The following is an 18,183-nucleotide window of genomic DNA, read 5'->3' on the forward strand; positions in this document are numbered from 1 at the left end:
AGGGTGATTTAAAGGTTGATCAATGAGGTGCGTTCAAGGAGTAAAGAGAGATATAGAAGCAGAGGAGTTTAAAAATGCAATCAAAATCCAATAGGGAGATTTTAGAACCACCCATCTGTCAGAAATGGCCCACCTCAACAAAAGGTCAGTGGCACAGTCGAGTGGACAGTCCAATGCCAGGACTTGCTGTATCTCACAATGACTAGGAATTGGTAAACAGTGGTGACAGGGAGTACTTGGGAACCCAAATCCTTATTTCAATCTGGACACTGAAGGAAATACATAACTTTGATTAGCTTTTCGGCTCCTTACAAATGGAATTCTTTGAGGTTTTTTGGGGTTGGTAAAGGGAAATTGGGCCCTCCTTCTAGTCCTGGCAGAGAACAAACATTCCTCTGTTTTGTGGGGGGAAAACCAAATGCAGATTAAGTGACCTCCCCCACTTACACACATCAGTGAAATCAGTACTGAACATACAGTCTAGTACCTAAACTAAACTTAACAAGTGATCTCCAGATAACATATCCTTTCAATTGACTGTGTGCGCCATCTATGGGTATGTTCCATATCAATATATGTCATGCCTTTATTTCCTATAGGAGCTGAAAACAATGAGGAGATCAATCATTTGGATGACGAGATTAAGGAGCTGAATGAATCAAACTTAAAAATGGAAGCAGATATGATAAAACTTCAGACCCAGGTAACGTTAACCAGTACTGGAGCTGAACAAAACACCAGAAACCATTTAATGCATTTTTAGCAGACATGTAGAAATGGTTTCTATGAAGAAATGGAGTTGCTACACAAGATTACTTTTTATTCTTTACCCAAAACAATGCTATAAACTTGGTTCCCTTCTTTAAATGTTTGAATCTATTTCCCCATTTATTGTTCAAAAGTGTTGAATAAATACATCTTTATGATTTAGCTGATAGCCACATCAATAAACTTAACTTGACATACAGCCTAACTCTGTAGATTAATACCTGCAAGCATCTTAGTACTACATTGTCAGTCATAAATCAAAGCTGTATTTCTGTGAAATTTGTAAAACGCCCATTATGTAATTAAAGAAAAATTATTTCTAAATTTTTAGATTACTTCCATGGAGAGCAATTTGAAAACAATTGAGGAGGAGAATAAACTAATTGAGCAGCACAATGAGAGTTTGTTAAAGGAATTAGCTGGTCTGAGTCAGGCCCTTATTAACAGCCTCGCTGACATCCAACTCCCACAAATGGTAAGATATCAAATAAGTAACTGAAACTAAAACATTTTTGAACAGCATAATGACTATGAAAATGTGAATACGTATGACCCCTTAAATCAATTTTTTAACTGATATGCTTTGTGATGTCATTGCGACATTTCAGACTTCTTAAAGTATATATCTGTGGCTTATTTTTTTCCCTGTAAAGTTAAAAAATAAAATAAAAGCAAACTAAAATAAATAATAGACTCTTTCTATATATGCTTCTGCCACAGACATGTTAATTATTGACTACTGTTAGTAAAATAGAATTAAACAGCAATTAGATATTATAGCCTGGATTTTTACTCCTGGATTGAGAGCACAGAGGACATTACCCGGCTCTGCAAACCTGACCCGGGAGAAAGTGCCCCAGAAGTTGGGATTTTTGTTCCGGGGTGGTGGGGCGCTCTAGGGAGTCTGGCTGAGCAAGCCCAGAATGAGTGCAGAGGCTGCTGGGTGCAGAGGTGAGTTGGGCAGAAGGCCTGCCTCAGTGCACCACAATTTGTTAAGGATTTAAAAAAAAACCCAATAAAACAAAAAGCATCCCTCCAGCCCCCATCCCTCCACATCCCCTTGCCCCCCACACACTCCCCATGCCCCATCCATGCCACCCTGTGCCACCTCATAGCCTGTACCATCCCCCAAGGCCTATTATACCCTCCTTGTTCACCTATGCCCCTCAACACCCCCATGGGCCTGTAAAGCCCCAAAGCCAGCTTAGCGCCAACTCATGACAGCCCACATCCCCGACCCTCCGCCCTTTTCCCTTACACCTACCATGCCATCTCACATAGTATCCACCATGGGCAGACCTCAGTACACATGAAGAGATGAAATAAGATAAAGTTCTAAGTGTCTATCACTATATATTTAAAAAAAATGCTCTGTCAACCAAACTGAAATAGAAAGCACCCTACTGTGACAATGGAAGGATGTGAAATCAGTCATGTAGCTCTAATCCAGTAATTGTAGACCTCAGGCTTATGTCAGACAAAGTGAAAGAACAAGCACTGATTTTTTAAAACACTCCAGGCTTTTTTTTCAAAGATTTAAAGGGTCGAAGTTTTAAATGCCATGCCAGCTTAACAGACACTTTTGACAGTTGCTTATGACAGTTCCTTTTTGCCAGTTTTGACAGTTTCTTTTGACATGTTTGACAGTTCCTCTTGCTAGCTCTCTTGACAGTTCCAATGAGTTTATGCACTTTTTATGCGCATTCATGTCCCAAAGGGCACCTTACCTCTCTCAAAGGGCATCTTACCTCTCTCAAAGGTGTCCCGGGACCACATCCAAAGGGGAAGCCAACCTCTCCAAAAGAATACCCCATCTCTGCAAAGGACTCAAGTTTAGAACTGCTCCTCCTGGGTCCAATCTGCATACATCGCATTTCCCATTCCCAGCTAAGAAAAATCAGACATGACTGGAGGCAGCTGTTGCTTTTTATGGGCAGTTACCTCTGTGAAATGTGCATGTGCAAATTCTGACCTGAGCCCATTCCCACCCCTGTGAAAGTGGTAAGTTTGGGTGTGGGACTTCCAGGTTTCAGCCGCTCCACCATTTTCACAATAACGGAGAAGCTCTCCATCATTGCAAAAATCCAAGCCTATGTTTCTATGTTTTTTAAATAATATTTTCCCCTCCTTTTAAGTTTCTCTGTGCCTCACCCTATTAAAGCAGTGGCCAGGACTCCTGCATCCAGGCCTCTACCAATAATGTTTTTGAGGTGGTTGCTTGGAACTCTGTGACAGTGTTTTAGGAATGGGGGAAGGTGTTGTGAAAACTGTGCCTCCAATTCATTATATAGGCAAGTTCAGGACCTTCACTGTGTTTGAAACTGAGAATGCAAAGCCACATTCAGATCAACAAAGGAACGGAGAACGAGGACACTATGGCAATCAGCCATTTTCACGTGTGATGGTTAGAATTCCTTCTGATGATAATTTCAGTGCCAATGGGAAGGGAGTATCACTTTGTACTCATGCTGATATTTTTACTAAAATCATCTGAAGGCAGAATGTTAGTCTATCCTCTCCACCTCAAAATCTTAAGAGGCACAGAGATTGTAGATCTCCAGTTTAGGGGGATGGGGTTTTCCATAAACCACAGGAAGCTCAGGTAATGAACATGTTAGGGGATTTAAGGTCAAGTAAGAATAAAGTTACATCATGTAAAATGAGTGGTGAACCCATTTCCTCTGGGGTTATGTTATATATACAAAACTATAACACTAGAAGTAATATGCCTTGTAATCAGCCAAATGAAAAATTGACAGGCCTATGGTGCATACAGGATTGAAATATTATTTATTTGGTGTAATGTAAAATAGTCAGAACACAATCAACAGAAGAATGGCTGCATCATGTTTTATTGTCTATCTCAACAGTTCAACTAACTGGTAATTTGAAATGCAGGACCAACTCAAGGTGGAGTGAAAAAATTAAAATAACTAACAATGACTTTCAAAGGACTAATACAAACCTAGTGAACAGTGATTGGTGTTGTCTTAGTATTTTATTGAATTAATACTTGCAAACTCTGTTAAATGTGTGCTCCTCATTGATAATTTTATAAAACACTGATGTTAATTTGAGGTGACACAAGGACTAATTTTAACTTTAGGCAGTAGATGATAATGCATTAGCCATCCATATTTTTCAAGCACATTTTAAAAGAAGCTAGAGAAGGGGTAGCAGAGGCACTATTATATATATTCAATATTTCCTTATTGATAAAGATATAATGCCAGAAGACTGTGGGATAGCTAACATGTTACCTATATTAATGAAGGGAGATGGAACTTGTCCAGGGAACTATTGACCAGTCAGTCTCGCTTTGGTGATACAAAAAATAATGGAAGCCCTTTTTATGATTGATGCAGTTGGTAAAGCGGAGTTATTTTTAAAATCCCAGAGGGAAACTCTAAACAACTATCATAACCAATAATTTTAAGTATTATGTTTGAGATGCGACTCTAAACTTGGGGATCAGACCACTAGTTCTCGAGGTTTTACATTAAACTAAATGAAACATTTTATTAATTTACACAGGTTAAAATATATGTACACGGCTACAAATTACTAATATCATAACTTACAACAAATTCCCAAACTAATCTCCATTAAGACAACAGCAACCCATAGACTTAACCAAACACCGGGCAAAGCATTTTCACCTTACAAATTCAAGGTGAGGTTCTTTCACTGTGGAGCCAGTTGGAGGCTTGCAGCTGTGTTTTGATCTTACATTGCCTCTGCCTGCACACCTGAAAACTTACTGAAGTTGTACCTACCAGCTCCACTGAATGTTAATTCTCATTCTATCAACAACCTCTTTGAACTTCACCTTTTAACAATGAAACTCCTTTCATAATACCAATTTTATTAGTAATATAAATATATTGCTTGGTAGCTGCTAGAAAGGCATCAATTTTCACCCCACTTCTTGAATGCTCTATTCAAAAAATGCAAATGCACGCTATCTCTCTTACATATCAAAACTAGTACATATCAAAGCACCCAGACTAGCTGGCTTTAATCCAATTAAGACATACCCATAGACTAAACCTCTATTTTAAAAGAAAAATATTTTTCAAAATATTATATACATTAATAGCTTCCTGACAGTCCTACTGAAGGATAAAATAGAAAAACAATTGGAAATCAAAAATATAATGATGAATGGTCAGCATGGGTTTCAAAAGGAAAAGTCTCATTTGACCAATGTCACTGAATTCTTTGACAATGTAACACAGAGAGTAGACAAGGGTAAAGCAGTGAATGCAATTGATCTAGATTTCCAAAAGGCTTCCAATAAGGTGCCACACAATAAACAAATAAGGTTAGAGAATATGGAATCAGGGTACAAGTTGCTAGACAGAAAACAGAGAGTTCGGGTGAAAAGTAGCTATATTCGAGGTGGCAGAAGGTAGAAAGTGAGGTTCCACAGTTGAGACCACTGTTCACGGTTTATATCAATGCTTTAGACTTTGGAATCAAAAACACAATTTATAGATTTGCAATGATACCAAATTGTGGGGAATAATCAATACTGAGGAGGACTGCAAGAAATTACAAGAGACATTAATAAACTTGCAAAATAGGCATATAACTGACAAATCTCAACACTGATAATTAAGAGATATATTTTGATAAGAAAAATAAGGATATCATAAGTTACCTGGAAAATAAAAATCTAAATAAGTTAAAGGCATCTGGAAGTACAAATATATAAGTCACTAAAATTAGTGATGCAGGTTAATAAGGCCATAACAAACGTAAACCAAGTACTAGGGTATATTACTAAAGGGATAGAATTGAAATGTAGAGAAGTTATGCTGAACTGGTATCAAACCTTGGATAGGTCACACTTGGGGCGGAATTTTACTCTGGTGGGATTTTACGGTCCTGCCAAAGTCAATGGATTTTTGAATGCCTCGCTGCATTTTACAGCCCCGCCCCTGCTGCAATAGTGCCATAAAATTGCACCCTTGGAATACTGGTACAGTTCTGGTCGTTATATTATAGGCAGGACATAGAGGCACTGGAGAGAGTGAAAAGTAGATTTACAAGGATGGCACCAGAAATGTGTGATTATACTTTTCGGGAAGGATGAACAGGCTTCTTTTCTCTTGAAAAGAGAACGTTGAAGGATGAGTTAATAGAGGTCATTTACATTATTAAAAGATTTTGATAGAGAAGGCACAAAGAGAATGTTTCCTGTTGTGGGGAAGGGAAAAAGTAGAGGCTATCAATATAAGATAGTCACCAAGTATTCACATAGGGAATTCAGAAAAAAAAATTTACCCAGAGATGGTGAGAATATGGAACTCACTACCACAACTCATGGTTGAGGCACATAATATAGATGTACTTAAGGAAAGGCTAGATAACTATATGAGGGAGAAATGAATAGAGGGTTATGCTAAATGAGTTAGATGAGGAAGGATGGGAGGAGGTTCAAGTAGAGCATAAATGCCAACATGGACTGGTTGGACCAAATGGCCTATGTCTGTGCTGGATACCCTGTGTAATTTTATGTAAGACTGAGATGGATAGTTTTTCAAGGGAAATAGAGCAAAAGTGACTAGAGTTGAGGTACCGATCAGATGTGATCTATGGTGCAGTAAGTTCAAGGAGCTGAATGACCTATCCTTTTCCTATGTTCAATGGAAAATAGTATCAGGGTGGGTATATAACAAACAGTTGGTCCACCAATAGCTGTTTTTCACCAGCACCAGGGGCAGAATATTACACTTGGTATGCGGGCATGTGCCCAACATGCCCGAGCGTAAAATGACGCGCAGTGATGTTGGGCGTGTGTCCTGACATCATCACGCAGTCTTGTTATATTTCATTCAGCAGGCACGCACCAGAGTCGACTGCATGCCCGCTGATAATTAAAAGGCCTATTAAGGCCATTAACAAAGCAATTAAATTCAAATTTACCCTGCCCGTCCAACAAGCGTGTTGAGGTTTCCTAAAACAAGTAAACATTAAATAAAAGCTTTATTTTTGAATTAAAAACATGCCCCAGCTCATGTGACAGAGTCACATGAGGGGGCATGTTTTATAAAATTTTTATTCTCTTTGTTTCTTTTCTACACAGTGCCTCAATCTCCCTGAGGCAGCTCTGTGCCTCAAGAAGATTGAAGCGCTCTTTCTCGCGCATGAGCGAACTGCATGCTAGGCCCAGCTCTCCCTCCTCCCCCTGCCAGCACAGGCAGCACTCAGCTTCCCAGCCGCCCCCACCCATCCTGCCGAGCAACCCCACCAAGGGCAAAATCCTGCCCCAACAGTTAAAATCAGCCTCCTGATGTCTGAGACCTGAATACATATCATTGATTGTCACATTATTAAAGCTATTGGTTTGATTCCAGTTAAACTTCTATTTCCTCTGCTCACTCCATTCACACAGAATTATTCCCCTGAGCATGGGGAGGAGACAAATCAAGGCCCTCTATCTCATGTCTCTGACACCTTTGTTAAGAATTGACTCATTTTACAAGCATACTCAGTAAACTCGTTGCTGATCTGAATCAGAAGTGGCCTGAATCATTTTTGGTTATTTACTGGGGCCATGATTGCACTTTGGAATTAGCTGAGGAAACAAGGATCAATTCAGGTCTTCAAAAATAATAGGTTAGACTGAGCTGCCTTGATTCTCCTAATGGCATTTGCAGCTGAAGAGGAGTTCTAGGTATCCTCCCCGTAACAAGTTAATACTTGACAAAAAGAAATAGCTTGTTTAGGAAGCTCACAAAATTTCTATTGATACAGTAAGTGGTTACTAAGGAGGTTTAAGCGTTTTTATACTGATAGTATATCATTGGTAGCAAATGTACAGTGTTCGTGTCACTCACAACTCATTGTAGTATAAAAAAAACCTGCTGCCAATGGTCCCAGGTAGCTAACTATTCATGAATGTCAGGAAAAGAGATAGGAGACATGGAACAACAATAACTTGCATTTATATAGCGCCCTTAATGGACTAAGGCATATCACAGGGCACATCACAAGAGTGTTAATAAGTAAAATTTGATAGAAAGCCACATGAGGGGCTATTAGGTTAGATGACCAAAAGACAGAGAGGTTTGGGGAAGTAATTCTAAAGCTTAGGGCACTGAGCTGAAGGCACGCCTGCCAATACTGGAATGACTAAAATCAGGGACCAGAATTAATAAAATAAGAGAACAGAACTGGATGCAGATACTTTGGAGAATTATAGGGCAGAGGAAGGTTATAAAGATAAGGAGGGGGTAAGGCCATGCAGGAATTTGAAAACAAGGATAAGAATTTTAAAATTGAGATCTTGCTTAACCAGGGTCCAGTGACGGCCCAGGAGTGCAGGGGTGTTAAGTGACCAGGACTTGAAATAACAGAGACGTGTCTGAGAGTTTCAGCACTACAGGGCAGGGTGGAGTCAGGTGATGTTACAGGAGTGAAATCAGCAGACTTAGCGATGTAGTGTTCAAGCGATCTGAAGCTCATCTTGGGATCAGACATGACAACAAGCTTGCAAACAATCTGCTTCAGCCTCAGATGGTTGCTGGATAGAGGGATGGAGTCAGTAACTTGGGAACAGAATTTGTAGTAGTGATCAAAGACACTCTGTCTTTGCAGTGTTTAGTTGAAGGAAATTTCTACCCATCCAGTACTGAATGTCAGACAAGCAGTCTGCAGCAGCAGTTTAAAGACAACAGAGGGGTTGAGATAGTTAGTGGTGAGGTTGAGCTGGGTGCTGTAGCATACATGTAGATTCTGATGTTGTGTTTTAGATGATGTCACTGAGAGGTAGCATGTAGATGAGAAATAGGAGGGGACCAAGGATAGATCCTGAGGGGGACACCAGAGATAACAGTGCAGGAACAAGAAGCAAAGCCATTACAGGTGATTCTCTGGCTGTGACTAGATGAATAAGAACAGATCAAGGCAACTGCAGCCCCAACCAGCTAAATGATGGAGAAGAGGCCGGTGTAGTCAATCATGTCAAAGGCGGCAGACAGGTCCAAAACAACCACTGCTTTCTATTGCAGAACAAAATAATGTGGATGCTGTAAATCTGCAATAAAAACAGAACATGCTGGAAATATTCAGCAGATCTGTCAGCATCTATGAAGAGTGAAACAGTATTAACATTTCAGTTTGATGACCTTTCAGTTCTATTTTTATTATTTCCTTTTATTACTGATACTAATAGCATGTAGAATAAAAAGGGAAATAAAACACAGTGAGGTTGTGGCTTTTCATTTTATCAGAGCCATCCTGAAGTCCAAGCAACACCATAACAGTGCCCATTATAATATTAAATGGGAAGTCATTTAGTGGACGAGGTGTAGCAAAATTCCAAGGGCAGAATTTTGCCCTTGATGGGTGGTCGGGCCCCACCGGCTCAGCGGCGGGCAGCCGATCGCCGACGCCGAAACGGGCCCCACCGCCATTTTAAGTGGGCGGGCCTTAACGGGCCGCCCGACGGGAAGCGCTATGCGCTTCCTGTGCGAGGGGGAAGGGTGTGCGGGGGGGAGGGAATCCCCAACTGTCAGAACGTGTTCTTTCGCGCATGCCTCAGGGATAGTACTGAAAGTTTTTGAAAGTGTAAAAATAGAAAAATAAAAGAATTATTAAAATGTCCCCCTCATGTGACAATGTCACACAAGATGGGACATGTTAATAAATATCACATAAAGTTTGTTAAAGTTTTTTAAAACAGACATGAAGCCAGTGGATGAGATTTCATGTTTTTTCAGAAGCCCGCGGGGTCTCCTGGCCTGCCCACCAGCCTTAAGGTTGTACGGGCAGGTCCTTTAATTGGCTTAATTATCCTGTCAATGGCCTCGATTGGCCATTGACAGGTCGGCGGGCGGACAGCTGATTTCGCTGCGCTCCCGCCTTCCTGAATAATTAAATGGGGCGGGATGATGCTGGGGGTTTCCCCCAAAGTCATCCCACATCATTTTGGTGTTGGCGAGTGGGCCCCACCCCCAACTCGCCGACAGCAAAACCCTGCCCCAAATGTGTTTGTAAAGACAGATTTATGACCTTGTTACGGCTAGAATCTAAGGGAAATCTTCACACTCTGCTAGTAAGCACGTTCTTTACAGTATCACAGTATCAGAGAATCTTTACAGTGCAGAAGGAGGCCATTCAGCCCATCGAGCCTGCACTGGCTCTCTGAAAGAGCATTCCACCTAGTCCCACTCCCCTGCTTTATCCCCGTATCCTTGCACATTCTCTCTTTTCAGGTAGCAATCCAATTCCCTTTTGAATATCTCGATTGAACTTGCCTCCACCACCTTTTCAAGAAGTTTGTTCCAGACTCCAACTACCCTCTTAGTGAAAAAAATGTTCTTCACATCACATTTACTCCTTTTGCCAATTATTTTGAATCTGTGCCTTCCAGTTCTTGATGTCCTCTTGAGCGGGAACAGTTTCTCACTATTTATGCTGTCCATACCCCTCAGGATCTTGAATACCTCTATCAAGCCTCCTTTCAGCCTTCTTTTCTGCAAGGAAAACAGTCCCAACCTCTCCAGTCTATCCTCATAGCTACAGTTCTTCATCCCAGGAATCATTCTTGTGAACTTCCTCTGTACTGTCTCAAATGCCTTCACATCCTTCCTCAAGTATGGCACCTAGAACTGGAAGCAGTACTCCACATGAGGCCTAAATAGTGTCTTATACAAGTTTAACATGATCTCCTTACTCTTGTACTCAATGCCCCTATTAATAAAGCCTAAGATACTCTATGCTTTAGTAACTGCTCTCTCAACATGACCTGCCATCTTCAATGATCAATTGCATATAGACTGAGGTCCCTCTGTTCCTCCTTTAGAAGCTCTTCCTTTATTTTATATAGTCTCACCAAATCTTTCCTGCTAAAATGAATCACCTCACACTTTTCTGCATTGAACTTCATCTGTCACTTGTCTGCCCAATCCACCAACATACCTATGTCCTTTTTAAGTTCAAAGCTATCCCCATCATAGCTGGCAACATTTCCAACCTTCGTATCATCTGCAAATTTTGAAATCATGCCCTGCACACCACAACCTAGGTCATTAACATATATCAGAAAGAGCAAGGGTTCCAACACTGACCCCTGAGGAGCTCCAGTACAAACCTCCCTCCAATCTTTAAAATTGGAAGAGTAACCATCAATTAATGTAGCTCCCTCAAATCTGTTGAAGGCCACAATCTCAACATCTATTTACCTCTATTTTACAAGCCAGAGGCTTCTACATTTTTTCATTGTCCCCTGCAAATATTAATACTGACGTGGGAAGCCCTCTATTAACTTCCAGAAGAAAATGGTTGGCAACTTTCTCAGAGCTGCAACTAAAGTGTAATTTCTGGTGATGTCATGGCAGTAGAATGTGGAAAAACTCCAAGAAAATTCCAACTAATGTCAGCCAATCAAAGGAAAAAAAGAACTATTACAGAAAATGTCCCTGGAGCTCTCCTGATATCCTTCCATAACTTTGGCAGGAAATTGGCAAAACCTGAGAGAAATTACATAAAGGGCAGAATTTTATGAGCCGGCTAGTGGGGGCGGGACCCACTTGCCAACCCACAGTGACATCAGAGGGGACTCCCAACATCACTGCGCCCTATTTAAATTTTCAGTAAGGCGGGAGCGCAGCAAAATCAGCTGCGTGCCCACCGACCTGTCAATGGCCAATTGAGGTCAAATAAGTAATTAAAGGACCTGCCCATTCAACCTTAAGGTTGGTGGCTAGACCAGGAGCCCTGGCGGGAACTAGAAAAGACAGGAAACCTCATCCACAGGCGGGATGAGGTTTCATGTAAGCTTTAAAAAATTTAAATAAAGTTTTTGTGAAAATTATGGACATGTTCCAAATCATGTGACATTGTCACATGACAGGACATGTAAGGGAAATTTTATTTTTCTATTTTTGTCTTTTTCACATTTACAGCCGATTTCCCTGAGGCAACACTTAGCCTCAGGGAGATGAGTGTGCTCTTTCATGTGCATGAGCAAAAGAGCGCACTCTCGATTTTGGGATTCCCCCTGCCCACACAGGGAGCGCATAGCGCTTCCTGGTGGACGACACGCTGCGTGGGCTTTAAATGGCGGTGCGCCTCCGATCGAGGGCGCCAATCGGAAGCGTGTCTGTATGCACCCGCCCATCAACCTCCCCCCCCCTCCGCCGACGGGAGGAAAATTCAGCCTATGGTGTCTCTCTATGGACCTCTGAGGATCCAGAAAATACAGTTTGACAGTCTGTGGGTACAGTTATATGAGACTCAGTTTGATCAAATACCCCTGGTGCTGGTGAGCTGTCAATGGAAGTCCAGTAGTGCCTGGAGCTGCACATCGACTCAGGGATTAACGTGATGGAACATTGACCACAAATGGTCTTTGTTTCTTGTTAAGAGTTTTCCTGGTGCAATTAGTGGCCCTAGCTATTTTTCCCCAGAATATTTGCCACTCAAAAACAGGTAGACGAAAAATCCTTGGTTCAATCAATTTTTTAAAAATCCCTATGATTGGTACCCATTATGAGGATTAACTCAGTGCTGTTTACTGGAGAGATGCATCAGAAATTAAGAGAAGAACGGAAGGCAGGCCACAAAGGGAAGCCATTTCTGCAAGGAGAATGCATTACTTTTACTCTATGTGCTGCAGAAATAGTGGTTGGGTAATGTGTAATCTTCTTTAATGGGTTTCCATTATCCCAGGTTAGATTAGACATCCACATATGAGCAAAGAGGAATCAAACCATTTCCCAAATGTGCCACACTTCTATGTCCATTCAAGCATTACCTTCTATTTTTAAAGAAATCTTGACAGTTTTTAAATATGTGCATGATGCCCTTCAATATGAATTGCATATTAATTGTGTTAAATGTTAATTTTTCACTTAGGAGCCAATCAGCGAACAGAATTTTGATTTGTATGTGAACACTTTGACTGACATGTACAGCAGTTTGGAGAGGAATTACACTCCTGAAAGCAAGGCCCTTCTGGAAAGCATAAAACAAGCAGTAAAGGGTATCCAGGTGTGAAACTTGTCCATGCCATGCTAATGGCATTTTTTATTCATAGACAGTACACTTCAGCTTCAAGTGTTTGTCGCACATGTATTAGTGGCCTGTCTTAGGAAATGCAAAAAACATATTTACTGCAGCCACATCACAACATGAAACAGTATCCCTTCTTTGTGGGCACAACTCGAAGGTGCCATAAACAAAAGCAAAATAATATACATTGAAATAAAGTAAAACACTGCTGTTTTGTTAATGCACTGTGATGATGTTTCAGAGTTACAGGCCTCTCATGAAATCAAATTAAAGGCTAATTTCTGTAGTATAACTGTCATATTAATTACAAAATAGCAGCCTTGAAATTATGCAGTGATAGCATATGAACACTTGTTCGCCTAAAATATTCCTCTCTACTATTTCAGCAGAGGTGTTACCCCATTTAAAATAAATGGGTTTCACAACCCTGCTAAAATATCGGAGGGAGGAATTACAGACAGATTAATCGTTCATATGTTCGGATCCAACTGCCTGCTTTCAGGGCTAGTATGTTTAAAATATCTCCAACTATGTTCACCATGTGCGATAAGTAAAGAAGAATGTTGTGTAGTGCTGATTTTTAATACTTTTAATGTCCAGCCCATTAGGTCTATGATGGGACATTGACTCTTTAAAAACAAATTGGAAGGGATGACAGCATCTAGAACACTGCACTGACTACAGATACTTTCCTTTTGCACCAGTTTGTTTTTTTTTAATATAATTTGATGTAAAAAAAAGTTTGCGATTAGGTTATTTTTATAATGCATTATTATTTATTGTTTTTAATTTGAGTTTTTTTTAGTTTTAATTATGCAAACATTATGATATTTAAAGAAATGGTTTTCTGGGAGAGGTTTATAAAATTATTTTGCTTATGTAGATTCTAGAACAAGAAAAGAAAACAGATTTTTTATAAGTGACATTTCTCTTTGGGCTCAAATGACAAATAACAAAAAAAATATTATTTATGTGATTATGTCTTTTGTGAGTTTCAAGAAAAGGATTTGTTTTTTGTTCTAGTCATTTGTGTTCTGATGCATTTATTTTCCTATTACTGTGTTTTGCTAGATATATATATATATTCTTTACTTTTATATTGCATTTTGTACGACCAACAAAGCAATCAATTATAAAAGGATCATGCAAAAGGAAAGTGTAATATGAAACACTGCCCTCTAATGGAAATGTAAATGCAGTGCATCTGTTTTACAAAACACTCATCCTGGCAACAGTTCATAACAGATACAGTCTGTATATCAGGGACTACTGTACAGTAACAGAGAAGCAAAAGACTAGAGAAATCTCAACAATACAAAAATGTTTTTATTGATTTTTTAAACTGTAAAATGTCAAATTTCTTGTACACTATATTCCATCATGAATTAGCTAAAAACTGCCTTTGTGTGTGAATGGGTGTGTGTACCACATGTACCACATGCACACACGAGCATGCATGTGTTCTTGTGCCTGCGTGTGCTTGAATGAGTCTAAGTGCATACACGTATTTGTGTTTGAGACAGCAGCTGATGACTGGAAATGTTTGCCTGTTAATTTTGCATATTTATTTCAGTTGCTAAAATGCAGTTTGTAAAAACAATTTTTAAAAAATATCAGTGGTGCTAGGTATAATGTTTGTTCTATGGGGTTATAGTATGTTTTGTGCAATTTGTTTCTTAAATATATTAATTAAAGGGCTACTCTTGTGATCTGAGTTTTTTTTTTGCACTGTATACCAGGACCATCTTATATGTACTTTCTATGGGTTGTTTCATTTGAATGTGTATTACTTTGTATTTAATGTAATGTCATTTGTGGCATCTGTTGAGGGTAGTCACATTATCAGCAACATTTGCTTCTATTCAGCTTCACTCCATTTTATCAGTGGGTCGAACCTTACCTACTTCAATAGAATTCTTTTGGGCTTATTTATAAGTGAAAACCCAGAAGTAGATCAAACTTCTGAAAATGCTCCAGAAATAGCATCAAGAATCCATGTTTTCAATGGAAACAATAAGTCAATTATAATTGGAATAAATGTTACTAAATGAGTTATTGTTACATATTTTCAGCACCATGGTCTGTGGGATAAATCTAATTTCATAGCATGTCATCTATCTGCATTATTTTTGGTGGCCCAAACACAAACATTAAATCTGGTGCAGGATTTTTCTAGCATATTGAGTATAAAAAAGTTGTCATTAGAAATGCCATCACCTGCCTTACTGCTGATCCTCAAGAGAAGGCAACCTATTTAACATCTGCACAATCCTGAGACACTTCGCTACATTTCATAGCCCCATGACTTGTTCCCTCAATTCTTTTGTACCAAATGAGTTCCTCCTTGCTAAAAAACTGTCAGCTGTGCATTAGAATTAATTTAGTAATAAAATGTCACTACTTATGATAATCTCTGTATCAGGGTAGTCATAACTTCACTTAACACTGCCATTAGCGCGTGTGTAAAACCAACACAATCAAAGAGCTGGCCACCATTCTTTTAAATAAGTTCCTTTTAGGAAGCAACAGAAACATGTAAACCTTCCTTAGTTGAATAGTAAGCAATAGCTTTGTTACTCGAAGAATTCACTCCATTTTAGGGGTTTCTGTAAAGTATTCACCCCAATCCTTGGAATGTTGGCATGCACACAACAAGCATACAATCATAGTAGTTATAGCTCACAGTTTGCAAACTATGTTTAGTGCCAAGATTATTTTAATTTTAGCGCCAAGTGAGAAATCCATGAGATCGGGTGCAACATTGAATTTATATCCCATCCAAGTCAACTACTTTTTGTTGACTTTAATGAAGAATAGACTGGAGTGGGGTGTAAACCCGGGCTGCATCTAATGCAGTCAGTTTACCAACAGGCAGGTTAGGTTGAAATTGCCCCTCAAATCACCTTAGTTGTTACCCTCCACTACTTAGACTGCTTTAAGGCATAGTCAGCTCCCATCTAACTGCAGCTGCCAGATGATGGACCTGTTAACATTTTGAGAAGTTTTCCTAGCCTCCAAATGTGAATCTACAGAATGATGTGGAGCTGACACTTTGGGTTAGGTTTTTGTGACTGAGGCGGGTAGCATGAGTTGGGTAATTTCCTGACTCAGTTTAAAGGGCCCCAGATTGTGTGTGTGTGGGGGGTTGTGGGGGGGTGGAGGGGGAGGCGGCAGGCGCAGGATGGATCAATGCCTGCCAACCCCAGAAGCAGATCCTAGGTGGCACTGAGGCTGGGCTGGTTTGAAGGCCCATCTCAGTTTTCAGGGCCTTTGTCCCAGTTATAATAAAAGCAGTTGAACCCTCTAGCCCTCAACAAGTCCACCACCTCACTACCCGCACTGTTATCCCGCGCTGGCAAAAATTGGTGGTGGTAATCCCGGAATCAGGTCCCACCCATCATTTTTAAAAGGCCCTGAAGTCGTCCCAATTCTGCGTAAATTGGACCAGATAGCGGTGGGGAGGGGCGGGGTGGTGGGGCAGGGGGTGGGGGGGGGGGGGGGGTGGTTGTTGGTGGAATGGGCGCAGGGTAGATCAAAAACAACCAAGGAATAAATCGAGGCCAGTGATGTGGAGACCCTGACGATTTTATCAGCAGGACCTAATTATAATTTTATATACTGTTTCCCAGCTGGCAGCCAACCAAATTGGGAGGCCAGGCACAAAACCTAGCGATAGAAGGTTGCTAGTTGCTAGGCTTGAGGATGCTGGGGGAGAAGAAAGAAGCAATCAGGTAGGGGGAGAGGAATGAAAATTAGTGCCTCAATGATGAGGGGGCTGCCGCGATGGTGGCATGAAACAGACATTAGTCTTTGGGATAGGTAAGGCCTGTGTTTGCGGCAGTGGGCAAGAGAGAGGCTGCGATCAGCAGAGAGGAAGCCGAAAGCTTCCTTTAGAGGCTGTGGAGAGTAGTCCTGCTCCCCCTGACCCACATAGAGTGTAGCAAACTTTCTTGAGCCGGCAGCTCATGACTCCCTCTTACTGCTGGGCTTCCCAAGCTCTGGAAACTCGTGCAGCAACTGTTAAATTTCAATCAGGTTCCCAATTCTACAGTGAGTGCCTGATTTAAATACATTCATGATACCTGCACAACCCAAGAACTGTCATGGTGGAAAGCGTGACAGACGTGTACATAGCAAGTTGGGGACAAATTTGCCCCTTTGAAGTTTTTGACACCCACCCCTGATTTTCACCTGCCCATCCTTGGGGTGTTAATACTGAAGCCTGCAATGCTGGTCTGTTAGCCATGTGCCACTCTGAAATCAGTACAAGTATTTAAACAGTGCCTTTAAAGGAGGTTTGCCACTGAGTGAATATTGGTGCTAGGAAACAGTAAAGAGGAGAATATTCTTTTCAATGCAATTGGTTTTAGCATGCTGTAGATAGAAAATGATTATTTTTTGTTTCAGGGTGTTGTGTGCTTCAAACATTTCCTCAGCATTTTGTCCTAGGAATCTGCTATATTTCAGATGTTCTGATTCATTTTGCAATGAAAATGTCTAATGTGACGAAATAAAATCCTAACAAAAAGAATCGCAATAATCCAAATCCCGGATAGAATGTCTCTTGTGTGTAGCATGAGAGAGCAATTTTTTTTAGGCAACCCTCAATAATAATTATTTCTTGTACTCTTGAGAATGCACATTTTGTGTGTTCTGGGAATTCAGATAAAAGGGTCATAGGGCATAATTTAATACTGCCCAGCAGTCAGTTTGCAGGCAGGGGACGCCATTAGTCAGGCAGCAGGGTGTGTGGGGTGGGACTCTGCTGCCTTCCCACCTCTGCTCAATTAAGTCCAAGGGGGGAATAGCCTTCCTGTCCAAATGCTAATTGAGGCCCATATGTGGACAATTCATACCCATTTAAAAGCCTCATGCCATCTCCACTGCTATTTGGGCGGGGAAGTCGCCATGTGGAAAGACCAATAAGCATATCATGCTGAGTTTGCTTGGGGGTTTCTGGGCAGTACCTTGTTCAAAAGCACTGATTGGCTGATCGAGAGACCTGGCATCACACCCTTGCCCATTAATCCAACCCTCCTCTGCCTCCTTCTCCTGTGACCCCCAACCTGGCCTCACTCATCTTTGGCCTGGGGTCCCTTGTTGATCCTAGGCTTCAGGTAGTTGCATTATCGGCAGCTGCCACTGCTCTCAGTGGCGCTGACAACAATGGAAAGCAGCCGGTATCTCTCTGGTGGTGGGATTTACTTCCTCCCCTTCCCGTTGGGGTCCTTCATCCAGGGGAAGGCCTGACGCTGGCCACTTAACTGCCTGATGGGCACTTAATACCATCCGGCCTTCATCATTGGAGGCAGTGTGGGACTCCTGCCAGTTCTCCAGCTGGCCGGCAACCATGGCAACCATTAAATTCCACCCGTAACCCTAAAATTAAAT

General features: G+C 40.9%; 1 protein-coding gene across 1 annotated transcript in view; it reads left to right on the forward strand.

Annotated features, from left to right (window-relative positions):
* st18 (ST18 C2H2C-type zinc finger transcription factor) overlaps positions 1-12,777 on the forward strand; it is an 83,042-nt gene extending 70,265 nt beyond the window's left edge. The window contains exons 14-16 of the mRNA XM_041189771.1: positions 600-703; positions 1,100-1,243; positions 12,637-12,777. Coding sequence (XP_041045705.1) covers positions 600-703; positions 1,100-1,243; positions 12,637-12,777 — 389 coding nt within the window. The remainder of the gene's footprint in view (positions 1-599; positions 704-1,099; positions 1,244-12,636) is intronic.
* Positions 12,778-18,183: the final 5,406 nt, after the last annotated feature.

Source organism: Carcharodon carcharias, chromosome 6, assembly GCF_017639515.1.
Source record: "Carcharodon carcharias isolate sCarCar2 chromosome 6, sCarCar2.pri, whole genome shotgun sequence".
Taxonomy (NCBI): Eukaryota; Metazoa; Chordata; class Chondrichthyes; order Lamniformes; family Lamnidae; genus Carcharodon; species Carcharodon carcharias.